This window comes from Marmota monax, unplaced genomic scaffold, assembly GCF_021218885.2.
Source record: "Marmota monax isolate L192 unplaced genomic scaffold, Marmota_monax_Labrador192_F-V1.1 WCK01_AAM20220418_F8-fsc00018, whole genome shotgun sequence".
NCBI classification, from domain to species: domain Eukaryota; kingdom Metazoa; phylum Chordata; class Mammalia; order Rodentia; family Sciuridae; genus Marmota; species Marmota monax.
The window spans coordinates 4,892,806-4,917,108 of NW_026692201.1; the positions used below are offsets into that span (position 1 = coordinate 4,892,806).

Sequence of the window (24,303 nt, forward strand, 5' to 3'; positions counted from 1 at the left end):
CCCTCGTAATCCATGAGGGGCTAGTTCTAGGCCCTCTTACCAAAATCCACAGATGCTCAAGTTCCTATGAAAAATGTCACAGTATTTGCATATAACCTACACATACCCTCCCATATACTTTAAATCATCTCTAGATTACTTATAAAACTTAATACAATGCAAATGCTATGTAAATAGTTATTATGCTAAGAAATCTGTACGTGTACAAAACAGATGTTATTTTTTAAAATATTTTCAGTCTGAAGTTGGTTGAATCCAAGGATGCAGAACCACAAATACAGAACCCATGGATATAGGGAGCCAACTGTATACACACATGAAGTCAAAACATCAAAATATTGGCTGTTTTCTCTGGATGGTGGAATTATAAGCAAATTTATTTTCTTCTTTTCTACATTTTTTATAGCTAGTACATGACTGTTGTTTTATAGTCAAGGGGAAAAAGTAACTTAAAATACTAAATTTCCTAGCATAGAATATGATAGTAAGATAATTTCCTAGCTTAAAAATGATTTTGCTAGCTACAGATATTGAACAACATAAAAGCTTATGTGCTCATGCAAACACTAAAATTGTCAATCTAGATTACAGAACACTATGCTGGCAATCTGCAACCATAGCAACATCTTCCACTGTAATCAAGTTTACTACTCACTAATGTCATACTGCTCTAAAAGGGTACCTTTTCCTTCCAACAACTTACTGACATTTTGTCCATATCCTAAAATAAGAACACCAAAAAGAAACAGTTGGAAATTGTGACACTGTCCCAACCTAGTTCCTAATGTCCACATGAATACGGAGTTCTATGAACAAACCAAGCCTTGTTTTCCTGCAAGGAAAACTTCCCAATCATTAAGAGATTTTCCCCCTCTCTCTTTGAGTATGTACCAGTGAAACCTACCACATGGAAAGACATCTTTCCTGTATACTACTCCTCATTAAGAGCCACATCAGTCCTGGTGCATGAATACCCTGTAACAAAACTTCAGCTCTGAAGACACAGAGACTGCCAGCATGGCTTACAGCTTACAGTTCCACTTTCTCATACCTCTCGGATATCAAAATTCCGCTTGAGGTTAGCACCAACTATTCCATACATCTCATCAGCAGGAAATAAAGGCTCTTCAGAAGGTTCAATGGTAACCTATAGAAATCGAGAAAAATTGTGAAAACATGATTCAGGTGGCATAAGCCAAAATTTTTTTTCAGGAAAATGAAAGAAAAACACATCCTACTCACATCTAATTTCTTCTGATAATTCAGACTCCTCACAACCTTTCTAGTCAAGTGAAGGGCATGATGATCATTCAAAGCATAGTGGTCAGTGACTCCAGATTTTCTATAGAGTAAAGCACATGAAAATAACCAGAATGCAAAGTAACAGAATTAAATATCTTCCACCCCAAATGCCTTCTGTTATCTAAGAATAATCGCACTTTTACTTCCAAAACACTTTAATAAATGTAATCTTGTTCTATTCTTATAATGTCCCTGGAAAAAGAGCATTATCTTGTTTTACAAAAATAAAAAAATCTGAGATATACCTTGCCTGAGGACAGGGGAAACTGTGTCAGAAACCCAGGCCTCCCATTTCCCAATCTTGACTTTTTGCAAGACCCTGGGGCCTTGCTTGCTGGCCAGGGCCTCTGTTAAGTGTTCATTCCGTGTACCTCAAACCAACTGTATGGGACGTACACACTTTCACATGCAGGTCATGACAGCATCAAATGTTTGTAACTAGCTCAGCTTCTAATGAGGACACCAACTATTGTCTTTCATTTCTGGGAGACTTCTGAGCCCCTTCTTACCAAGCGACCCCTGAGAGTAAGCTGTCACAGGTAACAAAAAGGTTTGAATACACCATCCCTCAGAAGATGGATAAAATGAAAATTGATGGAATAGCTCTGTGATAAGAGCCATGGAAGTTTCTGCTCAATTTCAAGTGCAGTGAATGACATCTGGGCTTGCTCTGGTAGTTAGTCCTGTCCCAACTAGATGCCTTGCTTTTTCAGATGCAGATGTACAATGACTTTCTAATAAAGTATTTTTAAAATTCTGTAAATTCAGACAAAAAAATATATCCCTGAAAATAGAATTTAGGTTCACTTTATGATTAAGGACTATGCTGCTGCACTGTTTTAACATCCTGCCTAAGGACACCGCCCAACCTTTGGGAGACCTTCTCAGAGCTGGGCTCTCATGATGGGTTACATTACTCTACTCCTGGATTGGATACTCCTAAACAAGAGTAGAGACCAAATTTACTCTCTTTATAGCCTTCCAATGCTTGTCAAGTGGCAGACCCTTCAGTTTCTTTAATATACAGTTTACAGGTGACCTTTTATTTATTTATTTATTTTTTGATGCTAAGTATCAACCTCAGGACCTCATGTATGCTAGGCAAGTGCTCCACTGATGAGCAAGCCCTTAACCCTATCATTTTAAATGCTTCATGCATAATACCAGCTATAACTGCTGACTGCTAACTGCTGTAATTCAGTAAGAAACAGAAACAGAAGGAACCACTTACTCAAAATACAATGATTTCTAATAAAAACTGCTTAATATTTACCAAAACAGCAGGAAAAGAAAATCTTTGATGAGTTACTTATATAAGTCCCTTTTTTTAAATCAAATTAGCTCTTATGGATAAGTAATCAGAATGGTATAAATATGTATTTATGGGCTGGGGTTGTGGCTCAGCAGTAGAGTGGTTGCCTCGAACGTGCAAGACCCTGGGTTCGATCCTCAGCACCACATAAAAATAAATAAGTGAAATAAAGGTATTGTATCCAACTACAACTAAAAAAAAAATGTATTTACAATGACAAAGAGACAAGGCAATTTGTGACTATTAATTTTATGTGTTTTTTTAAAATGTGATCAGCATCTATTCATTTCCAAATATTTTAAATGAATTATTATGAACAACAATAATTATAGTAATAGAGTGCTTGGTGTATACTAGAAACTGCTATAAGGTAGGTACCGTTCAAATCTTTGTCTTACACATAAGTAAATGAGGCTCAAGGAGACTAGGTAGTTTGTCTAAGTCACAAGGGTAACAGATGGATACAAGACAAAGGCAGAATCTACATCCCTAATTTGATACACTGCCTAGAGCTTTGCTTTTTAAAATTTATAAAAACGAATGGTCCTCAAATACCATCTCCCTCTCCTTCCTTTCATTAAGTTCCTACAAACATTAGTCCATTCTGTACTATGCTTCTAACTCGCCCTTTTCTACCTGCATCCCGGTCTCTCGGATTGGCACAGGCACCACTGCCAGGGAAATCGTGTGCTGATCTCCTTGCAAGGGTGGGTAAATGGAAAGAGGCACAGTCACACTGCACCTATGCTTACACAGCCACTTACCTAATAAACAAGGGTTCTGTTCCCATTTGACAACACTCACCTCACCTGCCAAGCTTTTCTCAAAGACTGTCAACTCCACCCTAGTCATTCCTTTAATCATTCTTCCTAAAACTGCAAGCATGTTAGTATATTTGTAATTTTTTAATTCACTCATTCATTTCTCTTATGTACCTAATTAAATTATAAATCATGAAGGGTAGGGACTAGAGCTGGAATTTTTTTTATTACTCATAACAATACAATCAATCTATCCACAATAAATGCTCCATGTGAAAGGAATGAATAAAAAACCAAAACAAAGGTGCTTTAACCAGCTATTCAAAGGCACAGCAGGTTTCTGGAAGGAAAGTGGAATCTTACCACCCATTGCCCTCTTCTCACCTGGCCTCTTCCCACAGCATCCTGGGTCTATGATATGGCAGAGCAAAGGGAAGCTTACTACACCTGCCAGGCCAGTCAACTTGGTGATCAGATCTGCTTGCCATTGAGGACATGGTGCTGGGCCTTCTTCTCTATTTGCATTCATGATGAGGTGAGCTCGCCTAATCCAAAGGTTTTAAATTCCACCTCTGTGCAGATGATCCCCAAATAAAAATCTCCAGTCCTGATCTCGCCTCCAGACTCTTACAGCCAACTGCCTGCCCAGCAATCTCTATGTGGATGTCTCCAAGTATCTCTAATTTCTCAGATGCTAAAGGAGTACTTGATCCTGCTGTCCTAGCCCCTGTCCTCTTACACTTATCACCCCACATTCCTGTCCTGTATCACCAAGCCCCTCAATCCCACCTGTAAAATAAGGGCACTTTAAGGGTGTTTGTTAAAATACACAAGAAACCTGTCTCTACAACCCTTCTCAGCTATAATGAAAAAGCTGATGCTCAACTTGCATCCAATGCAATGCATGTAGAATTGCATTCCAAAATGCAACTGTAATCCAAAGAATTGATCCCAGAACAGTTGACTGGGAACAATTAAATTAGTTTGGTCTGGCAAGCTTAATACTTATAAATAATAATAATTATTAATTAATTAATAATAACAATAATAATGTAAAACCTCTGTTAAATAAACAAAATGACAATCAATCCTAAAAAGAAACAACCATTCCTGTTTCACCTGCAATGAAGATCAGCACCTCCAAGATCCTCAGCAGACACCTCTTCACCAGTAGCCGCTTTAACCTACAAGGATAAAAATCAACAGTGACTGATCCCCTGGAGATACAAAATGCTTTCCTAATGAGTTCATCTCCTAACCTGACCACATTTACACTCTTCCACAGAGATGAAGAACTAAGTGTTCTCATTTCATTTACTAGCAAACCAAGAGGTTATTTCTAGTTTCCAAATGAAAACTCTGAACCCAACCTCATCAAGAACATTCCCACAGCCCCTGTGAAAGCAATGGAGTCTGACTTGGGCCCAGGGGATTCTGATGGAAGGCTCATACCTTCCCCTCCATGATGCTCGCTGCCTCAACACACTGGAAAGCCTTTGAGTCTGTGCACGCTCCTCCCACTGCCTGGGATCCCTTCTCCTCTCACCTACTGCGTTAATTCCCTTAGCCTGTGAGACCCATCTCCAGTTGCTTGCTCCATACCTCTTCCCTGACCCACGCAGGCCTCCACAAGGTGAATGACACCCATGGTCTTAACAGAGTAATGCCTGTCTCTCTGTGGCCACAGAATTAAACCTCAGATTTTTGCCAGACTGGGTTTCAGAAATTTGCACAAATCTGTCATCATTGAGTGTTCCCTGGGGGGCAGGACCATGATTTTTCTGTCTTCAAATACTTGAATTCTAGGCTGTAAAATTCCAGTTATTATCACCAATTCTGTATTCTACATTTAAGGCAAGGAGAAAAAGTCTCCAAAAGTACCGAAATCTAAGCTCTAGTAGATGTGACCAAAAAGAAAGAAACCTTAAGTAATAAATCAAGAATGACTCAATTAAGCCTGAGAAATTGCAACAGGAAAAAGAGAGAAAAATCGTTTAATGCTAAATGCCAAGCTGATTTCTCAGGAATTATATATTGATTCCTATGTCTTTGGGTTGATTAATTTGTTTCTTCTTTTTCACACAGGAAAGGTTTTTATTAGAACAATGAACGTTAATCTAAAATACAGCATAGAAATGACTTATCTATCATTCACCACATCAAAAGTTCTGTCTTAAATATCTTTCCACAGGGAGAAATAATTAAAATTTCCAACTCCAATTATTCCGCCCCCAGGAACCAATTATTGGTTCTCTTCTTTCCAAAAATTTCAGTGTACAATAGCATTCAGTCCAGACAATAACTAATTATAAGAGGTGTCTGGATATTTAAAGTTGTAAAAAGGAATAAACAACAGATATACTATATTTATTTTTAAATATCTGACTAATATCAACTGAAAAAAAAAAACAAGGATTTGTCATCAGTTAATATTCATTGAACACCCACAACATGTTTGATACCGTGGTAAGTGCAAAAATGATAAAAGTTGGAGAAAATTAAAACAGCTTGTTCTACTAAATAACAAGTTCAGAAAAGAAACAAGACAGGAGAACAAAAAGCTCCTTCTAAAGCTTATTACTATCCCCTTGTTCCAATCACTCTCAGCTACTCAAAGTAACAGCACCTGAATGTCACACCGTGAAACTGCAGAGCCTTTTTTCCACAGTCTGCAGGGGTCAGAATTGAGTGGATGGGGTGCCTGCTTTTTTTTTTCCTCCCCTAACCATGGGCTTCCAAAGGCAGTCAGACCACCGAGGGAGGTTCAGTTTTAGAGGACTTGAGGCTTCTCTGGCTGTCTGAGCTGCTTCTTTCTGACACAAAAATCTGAATCCAAAGAGCAGACACTTTACTCCAGTTATTAAGATGCTGCCTATATTTCCAGTAGACGTTTTCAAATTCCTTTACTCATTTTCTAATGAAAAGTAAGAACTACTAATAGAAAGTAAACGATACAGAACAACTCCACAGATATAAACTTTGCATTTTCTTCTTCTGTTAATCCATGACAGCTATTACATTCAGCATGAGAGTGTTAAGGAATAATAATTGCCAGCATTTTGAATAAAACCTTGAGACTTTAATTACTTTTAAATGGCAACCATTCAGCTTACCTTATCTTCCATAAGAGTTATAAAAAATTAACACTATCACTTGGGAAATACACTACATCAAAGCATGAACTTTTTTTAAAAAACTTTTTTCTAGTTGTAGATGGACAGCATGCCTTTTTTTTTTTTTTTGAGAGAGAGAGAGAGAATGAATGAATATCTTTTTTGTAGATGGACACAACACAACACCTTTATTTTTTATGTGGTGCTGAGAATCAAACCCGGGTCCTGCCCGTGCTAGGCGAGCGCTCTAACGCTGAGCCACATTCCCAGCTCTGCATGCCTTTATTTTATTTGCTTATTTTTGTATGTGATGCCTCACACATGCTAGGGAAGCACTCTACCACTGAGTCAAAACCCCAGCCCCCAAAAGCATAAACTTTGTGTGTGTGTGTGTGCCAGGAATTGAACTCAGGGACACTCAACCACTGAGCCACATCCCCAGCCTTATTCTGTATTTTATTTAGAGACAGGGTCTCACTGAGTTGCTTAGTGCCTTGCTTTCGCTGAGGCTGGCTTTGAACTCATAATCCTCCTGCCTCAGCCTCCCGAGCCAATGGGATTACAGGCATGTGCCACCATGCCCAGCAAGCATGAACTCCTTAACATACTCTTTTTAATAAATTTGTATTCGTATTCCAAAACCAAAGATGATTCTTTGACTTTTTGAAGTGATAAACTTACTTTTTAAAATATAATTCACATATCATAAGATTCAGCATTTTGCACAAAAGCATTCAATTCAGTAGCTTTGTACATATTCCCAAGATTCTGCAACTGTCCCCAATATCTAGTTCCAGATCATTTCATCAATCCATCCACATCAGTAGTCTCTCCCCCTCCCACCCGGCTCCCAGTCCTTGGCAACACTGATCCTTCTTGTGTCTATGAATTTACCTATTCTAAATATTTCACACAAGTAGCATCATTTAATGTGTGCCCTTTTTTGTCTGGCATGATGTTTACGAGGACCAGCTATGTTGTCATATGTCAAAACTTCACTTTATGTATGCCTGAATAATATTCCACTGTGTGTATAATATAGTTTTATAACTTGCTTGACAACATTCCTCTTTTTACCTATTGCATAGCACTGGATTTTTCTTATATTGTGGGGTATTTTGTTAGAAGGTGTACTAATCATTCAAGTCTAGGATCACTATGTGACTGAAACACAACAAAGCAAAGAATGCACCACCAAGTCACTGATGTGCAGTCAGCCCAAGCAGAGGTGAGGAAAAGCATCAGAGACAAAATCCAGTCATCCTGGGTGGATGGCCAGTAAGGCTGAATAGTGCTTCACTCTCAGCAGAGTCCCGTGATTGGGGTTTAATGCTCTGTGGTCACCCTCTTGAAATTCTTAATCTCTGCATTCTTAATCTTGGAAATTCTTGTTCTGATTTGTTTTGAAACAGAATCTTGCTAACTTGCTCAGGCTGGTCTAGAATTTTGGGCTCAAGAGAGCCTCCTGCTTCAGCCTCCCAAGTGCTGGGACAATAGGTACATGCCACCACCCAGCAATCGTTAAAATTCTTGATCTTTGAATATGTATTTTGTAAGTGACATCTGAGAGGACAATGGGGCACATATGTTGGGGCTTGGAGTCGCAGTTCTTTCCTGATCTGCCTTTGCCACCTTCCAGGGATGAGTTTAGCTCTGTGCTTCCTCCTGACCTGTACCTGGGCCTACCTCCTCTTCCCCATGCCCACCTAACAATTGTTGCGGCATGTGCCTCGAGTGCATGCAGAGAAGGTGCAGGGAGAATCTGTGTCTCAAGATGAAGCACCAAAAGACAGTCATTGTCCTGAGCTGCATTATGGAGGTGTGGTCTACAGCAGGGAACAGGGTGGAAGGTGGAAGCTAACCTCCTATCCTCTCTTGATCTAGGCAACAAGCACATCCTGGGCATAGAGGCTGCACATCTGTTGAGAATAGTGTCTTCTGTGGGATGGGATGGCCCACTGGAAGCAGAGATGCCTGGGAAGGGGAGTTCTTATGCCAGAGGGAGCATAACATTAGAAAGTAAATTGAGGCTGGGCACAGTGGTGCATGCCTGTAAACCCAGCAGCTCAGGAGGCTGAGACAGGAGGATTGCTAGTTCAAAGTCAGCCTCAGCAACTTAGCAAGGCCCTGAGCAATTTAGCAAGACCCTGTCTCAAAATAAAAAATAAAAAGGGGATGTGACCCAATGATTGAGAGCCCATGGGTTTAATCCCTGGTACTAAGAAGAAAAAAAAAAGTAAATTTAAAGAAAAAAACACGACTATAATTTAGGACCACAGAAGAAAGGGAACATAGAAGAAAAGGAAATGGTTTATACTTTAGTACCCTTAATGATATTTTTTCCTACTTTTGAAAAAGCAGTCCCATATTTTTCATTTTGTACCAGGGTCTACAAATTATATAGCTGGCTCCACCAGTAGTTCATAAAGGTTGTTAGCATTAAAAATTAAGACCTCTCACGGGTATTCTAACTTGCTCTTATTTTTTTTAATCTTTGAAAAACCTTTTTAATAGGTCATAAATTCAAAAGTCAAAGGCCATTCTCCCATCCTGTTTCCTCTACTCTATACTTATTGTATCTTTTACAGAATTTTAATGCTTGTATAAGAATATAATGTATATTTCCCCTATTTTATACAAAAGTTAATATACTGTATGTGAGCACCTTGCTTAACTTAACAATTCTCAATTTGTTACTGAATTGAAAAATAGTAAAGATGAGCTAGAAAAAGAATCAGTTCATTTCTTCAGCCATGATCACTCAATGCAGAGAAGAGGACAGTCCTATCTACAAATGATGCTGGGACAACTGTATATCCACTTGTAAAGCACTGCTGGACCCCTTCCTTAAGCCTTACCTCACACTATCCCTAAAGGGATCAGGACCTAAATGTACAAACTAAAATTATAAAACTCTCAAAAGAAAACAAAAGAATAAATCTTCATGACCTTGGGTTAGGCAAAGCTTTTTTGGATATGAAACCAAAAATATAAGTGACAAAAGGAAAAAAACATAAGTTGAACTTCATCAAAATTCAAAAATTTTGTGTTTCAAAGAAGGACATCATCAAGACAGCAAAAGGCCCACAGAATGAGAAAAACTATTTGCAAATCATATATCTGATAAGGGAATTGTATCAAGAGAATGTAAGAATTTTTACAGCCCAATAAAGACAAATAGCCCAATTATAAAATGAGCAAAAGATCTGAATAGACATGTCTCCAAATATATACAAATGGACAATACGTACATGAAAAGATGCTCAATACATGAGCCATTAGGCAAACACTAATCAAAACCAAAATGAGGTACTACTTTACTCCCTCCAGGATGGCTACAATCAGACCGACACACAAATACAAATGTTGTTGAGGATGTGGAGAAATCAGAACCCTCATGCACTGCTGGTGGGAAGGTAAAACATGTTTTGGATAGGTTGGCAGTTCCTCAAAATGTCAAACATGATTATCAAATGACCCAGCAATTCTGCTACGCATATGCCAAGAAAATGAAAACATGTCCAATAAAAAATGTGTACATGAATGTTCCCAGCACCCTTATTCATAAGGTCCAAAAAAAAAGAGACAACCTAAATGTCCATCAACTGATAAATGAATAAATAAAGTGCAGCATAACCATACACTGGAATGTCATTCAGTCAAAAAAAAAAGAAGTGGGGCGAGATTATGGTTCAGTGGTAGAGCACTTGCATAGCACCTGTGAGGCACTGGGTTCAATCCTCACCACCATATAAATAAATGAATAAAATAAAGTTACAAAAAAAAAAAAAAGAATGAAGTGATTCTTAAAAAGGTGAATACAGAATACCATACAACCCAGCAATCCACTTCCAGTTATATATACACAAAAGAAATGAAGGCAAAAACTCAGATATGTGTACACCCATATTCATAGTAGTATTAGTCATAATAGTCCAAAATTGTATCCCAAATGTCAACAGGAGATGGATAAACAAAATATGGTATACACATACAATGAAATGTTTTTCAGCTTTTAAAAGAAATGTAATACTGACATTTGCTACAACAGAGATATTATGCAAAGTGAACTATTCATAAAAGGACATTATGCAAAGTGAACCTTTCATAAAAGGACAAATACTATATGATTCTACTTACATGTAAGGTACCTAGAGTAGCTACATCCAGAGACAGATAGGAAAGTGGTTGTTGCCAAGGAGGTAGAGCTGAGAAGAATAGGAGTTAGTGTCTGATGGCTTTCAGTGGGGAAGACAAAAAAGTTCTAGAGATGGGTAGGCTGATGGCTGCACAATAATATGAATATACTTAATGCCACAGAATTGTACACTTAAGATGATAAATTTTATGAAATATATATATTACCATAATATTTTTTAAACCATCAAAATATATTTAAGTCAGATGCAGTGACACATGCCTATAATCCCAGCAACTCAGGAGGCTGAAGCAGAAGGATCACAAGTTCAAAGTTGTGCTCAGTAACTTAATGGGACCCTGTCTCAATAATTAAACATTTAAAAAAGGGCCAGGGATGTGGCTCAATGGTAAAGATCCTTTGGGTTCAGTTTCCAGTACCAAAAAACAAACCAAAAACCACAGTTAAGTGGTATATTTTATGTCATATATACTTCAGTCAAGTTCATATTCTTACCAAAGGGGGTCCTGCCAAGAAAATTGTACCCTGCTTGCGTACAATGATGTTTTCATCCGCCATTGCAGGCACATAAGCACCTCCTGCTGTACAGGAACCCATGACCACTGCTATCTGGAATGGAAGCATAAAACCACCGTGAGATGCAGCGCAAGCACTGAATTATGTGGTGTTTGACCTACAGTCTCACAAACCAGGGGATATTAGTAGCTGATCCCTGAACTTTGTTTGAAAAATTGAATCCTCTCAATGTTTGGAATAGTATCCAGACTTTTTATCAAAACATCTTGAAGGTCAGGCTAGCCTGAGCAACTTAACAAGACCCTATCTCAAAATAAAAAATAAGAAGGGATAGAGATATAGCTCAGTGGTAAAGAGCCCTTGGTTCAATCCCTAGTATCACCTATCAATCAATAAAACATTTTAAAGGGCTTATATCATACTTCTCAAAATATATGGACAATCTCCTGGTCAGAGAGAAGAATGGACTAAACAATTAATAAAAAGAAGAAACCCATGTGACACCCAGTTTAAATAAATCCTCTATATAACCATCACTTATTTCACAGGAATACTGAAATAATTCTTCAAATGAGTGTTATTAATATATTGTGTTACCCCCAAAATGATATTTTCTAAATATAAAACTGATGTTACCATTGTTTTCAAAATCTTGCTTAAAAGCCAAATATGGTGATGCACACCTGTATTCCCAGCCACTTAGGAAGCTAAGGTAAGAGGATCACTGATCCCAGAAGTCCAGGGCCCGCACCTGGGAATCATGGCTGGACCTTGCACGTGCTAGGCAAGTGCCCTACTGCTGAGCCACAACTCCAGGCCCTCTTATATGTTTTTTTCATTGGAAAATTTTAAAAGGGATGTAAAAAACTCTTGCTTGAATTTTAGTATGGCACAAATAATAATAAGTACTGGTTTGGCATTATCCCTGCACAGAAAAAGAAATATCACCAAAGAAAAGAGCTCTTTGCGGCTGGGGTTGTAGCTTAGTGGCAGAGTGCTTGCCTCACACACGTGAGACACTGGGTTCAATTCTCAGCACCAAATAAAAATAAACAAAGATATTGTGTCCATTTATAACTAAGAAATATTTTAAAAAATGATGTCTATAACAGATTGTTTTAAAATTATAGTATAAAAACAATTTTTGCTACTAATTCCAGTATTCCATTAGTTTGCCTTATAGTCATGCAAGTATCTGTTTTGAAAAACAGTATGCCACATTATTACTAAACCAAAAATGAAAGTAAGACAATTTAACATTTTTCCACCTAAATGGCCATCACAAAAATAAAGCATTTTTCCTTAACTAAAGCTTTTCCTGTATGTTATTAAAAGAGGCTGTAAGACTCACTTCTCAACATGTTATAGAGGAGTTTATCACTTATTGTTTTGCTTGTCCACTGCCCAGAAGTTTGTTTTAAAGTCTACCTCTGTTACATTCCAAGCACACAAGAAAACATTCATTTTACCCATGTTTATAAATAGCAAATAGATACAAATAATCAACATGCCCATCAGTACAACATTTTGAGTAGTAAGTGAATTACGGATAAATACATTTTTAAAATACATTTTAAAAATATATTTGCTAAATACTTGTTAAAATCTGAGGCAAAAATAACAAAATGAAATGTCAACACAATAAATTGGGGTGGTGCACACGTGAGTGTTCTGTTTTATTATTTTTTGTACTTTCTTTTTTTTAATTTTTTTTGTAGTTGTAGATGGACAGAATACCTTTATTTTATTTGTTTATTTTTATGTGGTGCTGAGGATCGAAACAGTGCCTCATGCATGCTAGGCAAACACTCTACCACTGAGCTATAGCCCCAGCCCTCTGTGCACTTTCTGAATGTTTGAAATGTTATGGGCTTTTTCATTTTTAAGGTTCTGCAGAAAGTAAAGGACACAATTTCACCTTATCATGTTGTTCTTTGTACTAAAACACCAGGTTCAGTTCAAACTACTTTAGCATGCAAAAGAAAAAAATCCAGGAACTTAGAGAAGAGTCATAATGATGTAAGGATCTAAAAGGGAACAGTTTTCAAAAATAAGACCTAAAGAACTAAACAGGCGTAGCAGATTCCATGAAAACAACTAGAGAGCAAAGGAGAGGAAAGAATAGCAACTGTCAGCAAGTATTCAAAGACAAGGACGGGGGTGGAGGAGAAAAGGAGGGATTCCTTTGTCAAAATGCCACCACACCATCTGCTACAGAATGGATATTTGTGCCCCCCAAATTCATAAGCTGAAGTTTCATCCATGGTTCAGAAAAACCAAAAGCAAGACATGGATAAATCTTAAGTGAAAAAAACAGTCACATCACTTTATTCTATATCATTTACATGAAATGTTCAGATAGTCAAATTCACAAAGCAAAGTAGATTAGAGGCTGCCGAGGGCTGGGGGACTCTGCAGAAGTGGGTAGTAACTGCTAATAAGGAGATAAAAATATTCTAAACTTAATTCAATTCCATAATATCCTAAAAATGACTGAATTTTAACATGCTAAATGGATGAATTATATGGTATCTTAAGAGAGCTGCTATAAAATATTTAAAAATAAGAGCCAGAGTTACTAAGTACACAGGAATCAAAATTATCAAATGTTTTCATCAATAAGAGAGGCCATTCTAGTTACAAGTATTTAACAGGCAAAATTTTAATATTGTTTGGGCAAATGCTGATAAAAGAAATAAAACTTAAATAAGAGAACACAGATAAAAAGAAGTCACCAGCCAATGACTAGTCACTGTTACACAATCTTTTCTTATCATTTAATTTTAATTCACTCACCACAAAAGAGGACAGAATGGATGTGCTTAAGAAGAATTCCAGCTTATCCAGCTCACAGAGCATAGGGGTCCTAGGCCTAGACAATACTGACAACTTCTCATGGCCCAAATTCACTTGTGGTCCAACAATGAGCTTCCATGAGGCCACAATGGACAAAGCTCTCTGGATAAAGGATCTGGAACCCCAGAAAGAAAATGCTGCTGAACTCTCCACTAAGAAGAATTAAAAGGATGTAACACAAATGACCATAAACTTCTCTGACCACACTCAGAGGTAAATATTTGGCTATACTGGAGGTAAAACCCAGGCATTGTGTCAATGTGTATCAGGACAAAGGCAAACTCCAAAGAATCCAACTGAGAGGATATAGTCTTTCCAGTCACCAGAGAAGGAGGCCTGCTCTGCCACAGGAACAAACCAAGAGATCCTAAGATCTCTTGGACAAAAAGACCCAAGGTGATTCCAAGATCTGAATCATAAGCAAGAAAGCAGAAGGAGGCTGAGAAAATTGATAAGAACAAACCCTGTGACCACTTCCACAAGCAAAATTTCTCAGTAGAAGGAAATGAGATGCTACAAAACAGAAGCAATCATCTGGGAAAACTTCAAATAAAATTTTGTTACCCTTCCAGGTCTTGCCTCAACAAATAGACACTGGTTCTCATTGCACCAAATGAATTAAATACTGCACATTAGCAGGATGCCCTGTGGCAAGGGTCTTGACAGGAGTCACGAGGTTTTATACCTGATTCTGAAAAGCTGTGTGAACTCTGGACCTCTATTCTCCCACAGCAAAATTGTAGATGACTCTCTAGTTCAAGAAATACTGTCATAAATGTAATATAACTTGGCAGGGGGGAGAGGGTTCCAACTGCTTTACAGAAAAGCTATTAAAAATGTAACAATGTTGTTTTCCTATCTCTTATCTGCGATGTGTAGAAAGGAAAAAAGAATAAAAGCAATGATATATTTTCTTTTAAATCTCTTGTCTTAACTTCGTTTTCAATTAAAAGTAATTGTGGAAAGCAAATACTACCTGAATCATATTTTCCCCTGCCTCTACCTAAAGAAAGACCATGAAAAATAAAAGCCACAAAATGCATATCTCAATGCAACAGTTGTCCAGAATAAAGACATTAACAACTATCCTAACCCAACACTGCCAGTTCTGCAGGACTCAGGCTTATCTGTTCCAAATGGATAGGTTTGAAATGTAGACAGAATGCAAAAAGTCTACCCGACCCAGAACATTCTGTTTTTCCCTCAGTCTTTTTATTACAGAGCCTGAATGTAATCAGACTGATTTCCTCTCTCTCAAACTCTACCCATCTTTAAAATAGGTTAAAATGCTATTTTTTTCTCTTGTTTTTGGTAGTCCCAGGGATGGAACCGAGGGCCTCAGACATTGTAGGCAGGCACTTTATCACTAAGCCACATCCCCAGCCACCCTTCTCCTCTTTTTTTTGAGACAGAGTTTAAGTTCCCCATTATAGCCTCCAACTTGCAATCCTCCTGCCTGGGATTACCGGCATGTGCCACTATACCTGGTTGGAAAATAATGAGATCATATTAAGTCCCTCAAAACGATTACTAAGTTCTAAAACAAAATTAAAAAAAGAAGATATGGCAAATGCCTGTAATCCCAGCAGCTTGGGAGACTGAGGTAGGAGGATCATGAATTCAAACCCAGCCTCAACAATTCTGTGAGGCCCTAAGCAACTTAGCAAGAGCCTATCTCAAAATAAAAATTATAAAGGGCTGGGGATATAGCTTAGAGGTTAAGTACTCCTGAGTTCCATCCCTGGTACAAAATGATAATAGACAAATAGATACATACATACATACATACATACTAAAAGGGGATATAGCTCAGTGGTAAAGTATCTCTGGGTTAAATTTTATCCAATCCAAAAAAAAAAGAAATCTGAACTTCAAAACTAATGAGCTAAGCCAAGAGGAAAGGAAGAAGGAAGAGAGGGAAGTAAGATAACAGGGAAGGAGGAGCCCATAAGAATAATTTTAAGTATATCTCCAAGAAGAGAAAATACACAGAAACACAAAGAAAACAAAAAAATGAAAGGCCCGAGAAACTGCAAATGTGGCTAAACAAAGAAGGCCTATTTCAGAAGAAACGATTTATTAGCAAAAGCAAAAATACCTGTTGCTGATGTAATGTAGTAAGGCTTACAGTAAAACAAGGATCAGAATAGCTATGCCATAGCCAAGATCAATCTACAGCAAACTGGACTATCAGTAAGTTGTAAAGATTCATTATAACATGAGGTCTCAAGAAAGCAAATATGAAGATCCCACTCCTGAAGGAGATTATAAATTTTCTGCTTCAGAAGCCAGTAACATGGAAACCACATTGGAAAAACAAAAGCAGCACATTCAGAAAACCACTAGGGCACTGGGTCATGATGTGGAGAAGGCCCCCCAAAGGAGCCTCAGGAAGATGTGAGACTCCATGAGAGACCAACACAAGCATCCCAGGTCTTTAAATCCCAAGAGCAGAAAGGGTCTGAAGACTCACCCTGCAAGAAGAAAACATGAAAGGAGAGGGAGTACTTCACATGTGAGTACTTAGGGCAACTGTTTTTTCTCCTTGAGAGCAAAAATAAAGTGATAACCTGGAAGGTCTGCAGAAAACTGCCCACATTTTTAGACTGCAAAGATACAGGAAATAACAGAAACATGACTGCATCACTATAGTAATGCTATTTTAAGTTCTTGGGGTATAAATCAAGGAGTGGGATAGGTGGGTCAAATGGTGGTTCCATTTTTTGGTTCCAAGTTTTCTGAGGAATCTCCACAGTTTTCTAGAGTGATTTCACCAATCTGCAGTCCCACTGGTAATGTATGAGTGAACTTTCCCCCCCACATCCTGGTCAACATTTATTATTACTGTGTTCTTGATAATTGCCATTCTGACTGGAGTGAGATGAAATCTCAGTGTAGTTTTGATTTGCATTTCTCTAATTGCTACTGATGTTTTACATTTTTTCCTATATTTGTTGACCATTCGTATTTCTTCTTCTGTGAAGTGTTTGTTCAGTTCCTTAGCCCATTTACTGATTGGGTTATTTGGGGTTTTTGTGTGTGTTAAGTTTTTTGAGTTCTTTATATATCCTGGAGATTAGTGCTCTATCTAAAGTGCAGGTGGTAAAGATTTTCTTCTATTCTATAGGCTCTCTCTTCACATTCTTGATTGTTTCCTTTGCTGTGAAGTAGCTTTTTAGTTTAATACCATCCCATTTATTGATTCTTTATTTTACTTCTTGCACTTTAGGAGTCTTGTTGAGTAATTCAGTTCCTAAGCTGACATGATGGAGATTTGGGTCTACTTTTTCTTCTTAGAAATAAATGGATAAATGGATTTACAATAGGCAAGGTTAATAAAATTAAATAAAAAGCCAATCTTAGGGAGGAAACAAAATGGAATTTGACTACTGAAGTTCATTATCACTATCAAAATATATATATATATATATATATATATCATAACTGGAGTCATGTATTAGTCTGTTTTGTGTTATTACAACACAATACCTGAGGTTGGGTACTTTTTACAGAAAAGATGATTATCTGGCTTACAGTTTTCAGACTGAAAGTCCAAGATGAGGCAGTCCCATCTGTTTGACCTCTGAAAAGCACCTTCTAAATGTACCACAAGACAGCAGATGTCATCATGGCAGAAGTATGTGCAAGATGAAGAGGGTCCTGGTTCACTCTTTTTTAATTTTATCTACTTATTTGTTTGTTTATTTGTTTATTGTAGTTATAGATGAATACAATTTCTTTCGTTCTTTATCTTTATCTTTATGTGGTGCTGAGGATCGAACCCAGGGCCTACACATGCTAGGCAAGCACTCTACCAATGAGCTAACACCAGCTCCCTGTTTCACTCTTTTACAACCAACTATTCTCACAGGAATCAACCCACTCCAAATACCAACATCAATCCTTTCCAATGCAGTGCTTTCATGACCTAACTACCTGTAGGCCCCAACTCTTAAAGGTATACCACCTCAGTATATTACACTGGGGACAAGCTTCAGCACATGAACTTTTGGGGGACAAACTGTATCCAAGCCTTAGTGAGTTACAAATAATTGATTTATATAATAAGGTATTTTTAAATGTTTTTTATCAGTCCATGTAAGTCAAAGTTAATAACAAAACAAACACTAAATATAAGAAAGAGAACCACTCAATATGTCCGATACCACTTTAACAATTATACAGATTCATCTTTTAATAAATATCAAGTAGGCACTATCTTAAGAAAATGGATGATGCTATAAAAATTAATTTGATATTGTTCTAATTTCAAGAAATTAGTAGGAGAAATTATTCAGGATCTATCTAGATAGAAGAGATAAATAAAACTGCTGGGGATTTGAAAAATCATAAAAATATTTTGAACCAAAAAAGTGTAAGTAGGAGGGGAAAGCAGAGGAAAGAGTCAAAGATGACAAGTTGCAATCGTAGGGAAAACTCAAGAAGTTGGTACCTACCACAGACAGGCGCAGGACACAGGGAAAGAACAAATTAACAGGGGAACTTGATGTGTTCAATGTTTAGTTTGAGCACAAGTCTGAAAAGATATAGGAAAAAACAAACCCTTGCTCTCTTACACAGTCACTCAACACTTCTGGCACTAGAGTGGGGGCGCGGTCCTCCTGAACCCAGCAATCAATTCTCCCATGGACACCAGCTGGGTATCTTCTAATTCAATTCAGTTCTGACACTCTGGAGAGAGGATCAAATTCCATACATAGGTTAAAGGCTTAGTACCACAAGAGAGCCACCACTTGGGACTCCAATGACAAGTACCAGGAGGTCAACTATACTTCTGACCAAATGACTATAAATTGGGGCTCCTACTACTCCCCCCTTGGTTTCAGTTAATTTGCTAGAGTGGCTCACAGCATTTATAGAAACAAGTATGAATGGCCAGATGAAGATATATATCGAGGTTTGGAAGGGTCCCAGGCTTAGGAGTTTCTATTCCCGTGCAGTCAGGCACACTACTCTCCAAAACTTGGAAACGTTCACCAACTCAGAAGCTCACCAAACCTCTTGGGTCAGGGATTTTTGTGGAGGCTTCATCATTCAAGTATGATCAATCTTTAACTCTGCTATCAGTCCCTGTCTCCTCTTCAGAGAACAGAAGTTAAAGCAGAAATTTCTAAGCTTATGATCACGACTGGGGGCATTTGGTGACCAGACTCCACCAAGAGTCCATCTCATTAAAACAAAAGATGCTCCTATTACTCAGGAAATCCCAGAGCATGTAGAAGCTCTGTATCAAGAATTAGGATCAAAGACCAAATGTTAGAATGAAAGATTCTCCTGCACCCTTATCTAAGGAGTCCTGCCTTTAGGAGAGGGCAGGGGGCAGAGGCCAAACAGGGGAACAAAAGGTTCTCCTACCACCCAGGCAATTACAAGGATTTTAGGAGCTCTGTGCCAGGACTGGGGACAGAGACCATATTACATCATTTTACAATAAGGCATTAGTGGGAAATCTACAGAGACTGCAGAACCCCTGAGGTTTAGAGATGCAGAGGGAGGCAGGATCAGAGGAAGGTCATGGAGATGACAGGTAAAACTTGAGAGTTTATTAAATTGTGAGGATGAGGACAGGTTCTTAGGTGAGGTTGGAAGAATTAAGTAGAGAAGGTGGGAAAATAGGGAACCCCAGTGGCATGAAGTCAGAGGAGATTTTTAGGAAGGGAACAAAGGACAGTATCAAGAGGCTGTGTGGTGTGAGGATGAGGCCTCTAGCTCAGTGGGCCCCTCTGAGGGCACTGAGGTTGAAGGAGAGAGCAAGTAATCAGGAATGAAAACACTGGCCCATGGCCCCTGCTTAACAAGGCTAGTGATCCAGGGAGGGAGAGAAGCTTTAAGAACAGCAACAGCTAGAAAAGGTCTTTTGCCCTCATGTTTGGTGCTCTTTCTTTTTCCTTTTTTTTTTTTTTTTAATGTTTATTTTTTTTATTTTTTTGGCAGACACAACATCTTTGTTTGTATGTGGTGCTGAGGATCGAACCCGGGCCGCATGCATGCCAGCCGAGCACGCTACCACTTGAGCCACATCCCCAGCCCATCTTTCTTTTTCCTTTAAAGAAAGAGTATATATCAACATGATTGCTAGCAGTGAGAAAAAGATTAAGCAGATGAGAACATATTAAAGTAACAGAGAGAAGGGGGATAAACAATGAAGCCAACAGGAGGGGCTGGTATGAAAATTCTAAGTGGCAGGGCTGAGAGTATACCTCAGTGGTATAATGTGTGCCCAGCCCCTCAGTTCAATTCCCAATCCTATTTTTAATTTTTACTTTAGATACCAGAGGCACTTAATCACAGAGCCATAAAACCAGCCCTTTTTTATTTTTTGATACAGGGTCTCACTAAGTTGCGTAGGGTCTTGCTACGTTGATGAAGTTGGCCTCGAACTTGCAATCCTCCTGCCTCAGCCTCCCAAATCACTAGAATTATAGGCATCCACCATTATACCCAGCCTTCCCAATGCCATTTTAAAAGAAGATTATAAATGAAAGTCTTAGCCTTGGAGAAGAGGAAGGACAACTCTTTCTAGAATAAAAGAAGGGGTTGTCAATCCACAAAACTACAACTACCTTATATTTGATAAAGGGGCTAAAAGCATGCAATGGAAGAAGGATAGCATCTTCAACAAATGGTGCTGGGAAAACTGGAAATCCATATGCAACAAAATGAAACTGAATCCCTTTCTCTCGCCATGCACAAAAATTAATTCAAAATGGATCAAGGAGCTTGATATCAAATCAGAGACACGCCGTCTGATAGAAGAAAAAGTTGGCTACGATCTACATACGGTGGGGTCGGGCTCCAAATTCCTCAATAGGACACCCATAGCACAAAAGTTAATAACTAGAATCAACAAATGGGACTTACTCAAACTAAAAAGTTTTTTCTCAGCTAAAGAAACAATAAGAGAGGTAAATAGAGAGCCTACATCCTGGGAACAAATCTTTACTCCTCACACTTCAGATAGAGCCCTAATATCCAGAGTATACAAAGAACTCAAAAAATTAGACAATAAGAGAACAAACAACCCAATCAACAAATGGGCCAAGGACCTGAACAGACACTTCTCAGAGGAGGACATACAATCAATCAACAAGTACATGAAAAAATGCTCACCATCTCTAGCAGTCAGAGAAATGCAAATCAAAACCACCCTAAGATACCATCTCACTCCAATTAGATTGGCAGCCATTATGAAGTCAAACAACAAGTGCTGGCGAGGATGTGGGGAAAAGGGTACACTTGTACATTGCTGGTGGGACTGCAAATTGGTGCGGCCAATTTGGAAAGCAGTATGGAGATTTCTTGGAAAGCTGGGAATGGAACCACCATTTGACCCAGCTATTCCCCTTCTCGGTCTATTCCCTAAAGACCTAAAAAGAGCATGCTACAGGGACACTGCTACATCAATGTTCATAGCAGCACAATTCACAATAGCAAGACTGTGGAACCAACCTAGATGCCCTTCAATAGATGAATGGATAAAAAAAATGTGGCATTTATACACAATGGAGTATTACTCTGCATTAAAAAATGACAAAATCATAGAATTTACAGGGAAATGGATGGCATTAGAGCAGATTATGCTAAGTGAAGCTAGCTAATCCCTAAAAAACAAATGCCAAATGTCTTCTTTGATATAAGGAGAGTAACTAAGAACAGAGTAGGGTCGAAGAGCATGAGAAGAAGATTAACATTAAACAGGGATGAGAGGTGGGAGGGAAAGGGAGAGAGAAGGGAAATTGCATGGAAATGGAAGGAGACCCTCAGAGTTATACAAAAGTACATACAAGAGGAAGTGAGGGGAAAGGGAAAAATAATACAAGGGGGACAAATGAATGTCAGTAGAGGGGGCAGAGAGAGAAGAGGGGAGGGGAGGGGAGGGGAGGGGGGATAGTAGAGGATAGGAAAGGCAGCAGAACACAACAGACACTAGTATGGCAATATGTAAATCAATGGATGTGTAACTGATGTGATTCTGCAATCTGTATATGGGGTAAAAATGGGAGCTCATAACCCACTTGAATCAAAGTGTGAAATATGATATATCAAGAACTATGTAATGTTTTGAACAGCCAACAATAAAAAATTAAAAAAAAAAAAAAAGAAGGGGTTGTGTTCATCGGGGGTCTGAAGATGGTGGCAAAGGGAGTGCATTACCCCCGTGTACCGCGTCACTGTGCAGGAGAATGACGAGTTAGAAAGGCTAAAAGCTATCTTGTTAGGAATTTCCAGCAAAATTGGGGTGCTCCAAAACCTAGAGGAAGGATTTCCATCGCACGAGGATCAGCTACGGGGGCTCAAACGCAAGAGATTTGTCCGCACGGAGGGTCATGCTGCTTATTCAGCAAATCGCCCCGCGGCTAGAGTCTGCGGCGCGCGCTGGGAAACGAGGAGATAGCAACACAAAGATACAGCGCTGCAGTTTCCGCGGGCTTCTGCCAGCTGTGCAATCACCATACTAAGTGCTGAATTCTGGGTTTGAGATGGGGGAAGAAAGTGGTCCAATTCGGTTCTCCACACCGGTCAGACCACAGAGGAAGCCAGCGGCCACCATCTTGGAGAGCTGAAGTCACCATCCCTGTTTTCGACTGATCGCAGCTCATTCAGCCATAGAACAGGTAATTTCAGGCTGCCATTCGCCTTCGGCTCGCAGACAAATTACTCAGGCTCAGTGCTAATTAACCCGCGGAAACTGCTTCTTGGAGCCTGCTCCTATCAGAACATACACCGAGCACGGAGCGGCCGAATTCCGGCTCCCGGAACTGCTCTGGCCCAGGGCTAAAGAACCCGCGGAAACTGCTTCTCGGTCCGGGTCCTGCTGAATACTGTGGAGGTAAATACCAACAGAGCCTTCATAGGCAGTGGCAACAGGACTGAGACGGGGCTTGTGAGGGCCGGTCCGGACTCACCCGTTGCTTTGGTCACCCAGCAAAGGGAACGAAATGCTGCCATTCGCATGGGATACCAACATGGCAGAGATCTGATGTCATCAGAAAGCGGCGGAGAAGAGAACTTCATCGATACCAGTGGCGACAGAAACAGTTGGTCTCCTGGTAAAGAAAGTGAGTCACAAACACCCGAGTCTCTCTCCCTTTGTCATCAAGCCAGAGGGGCAGAGCAGAGCCGCCGCCCATGCCCGGAACAGGCCCAGCGGCCCACCCGCGTGACCCCAATTGGAGTAGGGGCAGAGCAGAGCCACCACCCGCGCCCGCAAGGTAGGCAGACCTGCGACTGACCAGCAGAACAGGCCCAGTGGTCCACGGGCGTGGTAGGAGGGGCAGGGCAGAGCCGCCGCCCGCGCCTGCAAGGTAGGCAGACCGCCGCCCGACCCTGCAAGGGAGACTTTTCAACTATACAAGAGCAATATAAATATATAGGGGGGGCGGGAAATTTTCAAAAACACAACAGTTTCACCAAGCAGAAAGAAACGCAAGCAGTATGAAAAGACAAGGAAAGAAAGGACCACAAGCAATGCAGGTCAACTCAACTTTAGAAGAGGTAACAGCTGCAGCAGATGGAATGTCAGATAAATAATTCAGGATATACATGCTTCAGATGATCTGGAGTCTCAAGGAAGACATTAGACAGCAAAATCAGACAATGAAAGATCACTTCGACAATGAATTACGCAAACAAATCCAGGAAGCAAAAGATCAACTATACAGGAAGATAGAGGTTATAAAAAACAAACAAACAGAAATCCTAGAAATGCAGGAAGCAATAAACCAACTTAAAAACTCAATGGAGAATACTACCAGCAGAGTAGAACACTTAGAAGATAGAACATCAGACAATGAAGACAAAGTATTTCAACTGGAAAAGAACATAGACAGCTCAGCAAGACTGTTAAGAAACCATGAGCAGAACATCCAAGAAATATGGGATAACATAAAGAGACCAAACTTAAGAGTCATTGGGATACAGGAAGGTATAGAGGTCCAAACCAAAGGAATGAGCAATCTATTCAATGAAATAATATGAGAAAACTTCCCAGACTTGAAGAATGAGACAGAATCCCAAATTCTAGAAGCCAACAGGACACCGAATGTGCAAAATCATAAGAGATCCACACCTAGACACATTATAATGAAGATGCCCAACATACAGAATAAGGAGAGAATTTTAAAAGCTACAAGAGAAAGGAAACAGATTACATTTAGGGGTAAGCCAATCAGGATAACAGCTGATCTTTCAACACAGACTCTGAAAGCTAGAAGATCCTGGAATAACATATTTCAAACACTGAAAGAAAATGGGTTCCAACCA

The 24,303-nt window shown here is 39.2% G+C and overlaps 1 protein-coding gene across 2 annotated transcripts in view; it reads right to left on the bottom strand.

The window, feature by feature from the left end:
- Mccc2 (methylcrotonyl-CoA carboxylase subunit 2) overlaps positions 1–24,303 on the bottom strand; it is a 79,195-nt gene that overhangs the window by 19,663 nt on the left and 35,229 nt on the right. Inside the window, exons 7-10 of one of the 2 annotated variants that reach the window (XM_046427399.2) lie at positions 11,143–11,256; positions 4,495–4,559; positions 1,243–1,342; positions 1,052–1,147 (exon numbers count right to left, since the gene is read on the bottom strand). In XM_046427399.2, coding sequence (XP_046283355.1) covers positions 1,052–1,147; positions 1,243–1,342; positions 4,495–4,559; positions 11,143–11,256 — 375 coding nt within the window. The remainder of the gene's footprint in view (positions 1–1,051; positions 1,148–1,242; positions 1,343–4,494; positions 4,560–11,142; positions 11,257–24,303) is intronic. The other variant, XM_058574201.1, reaches the window with a different exon arrangement.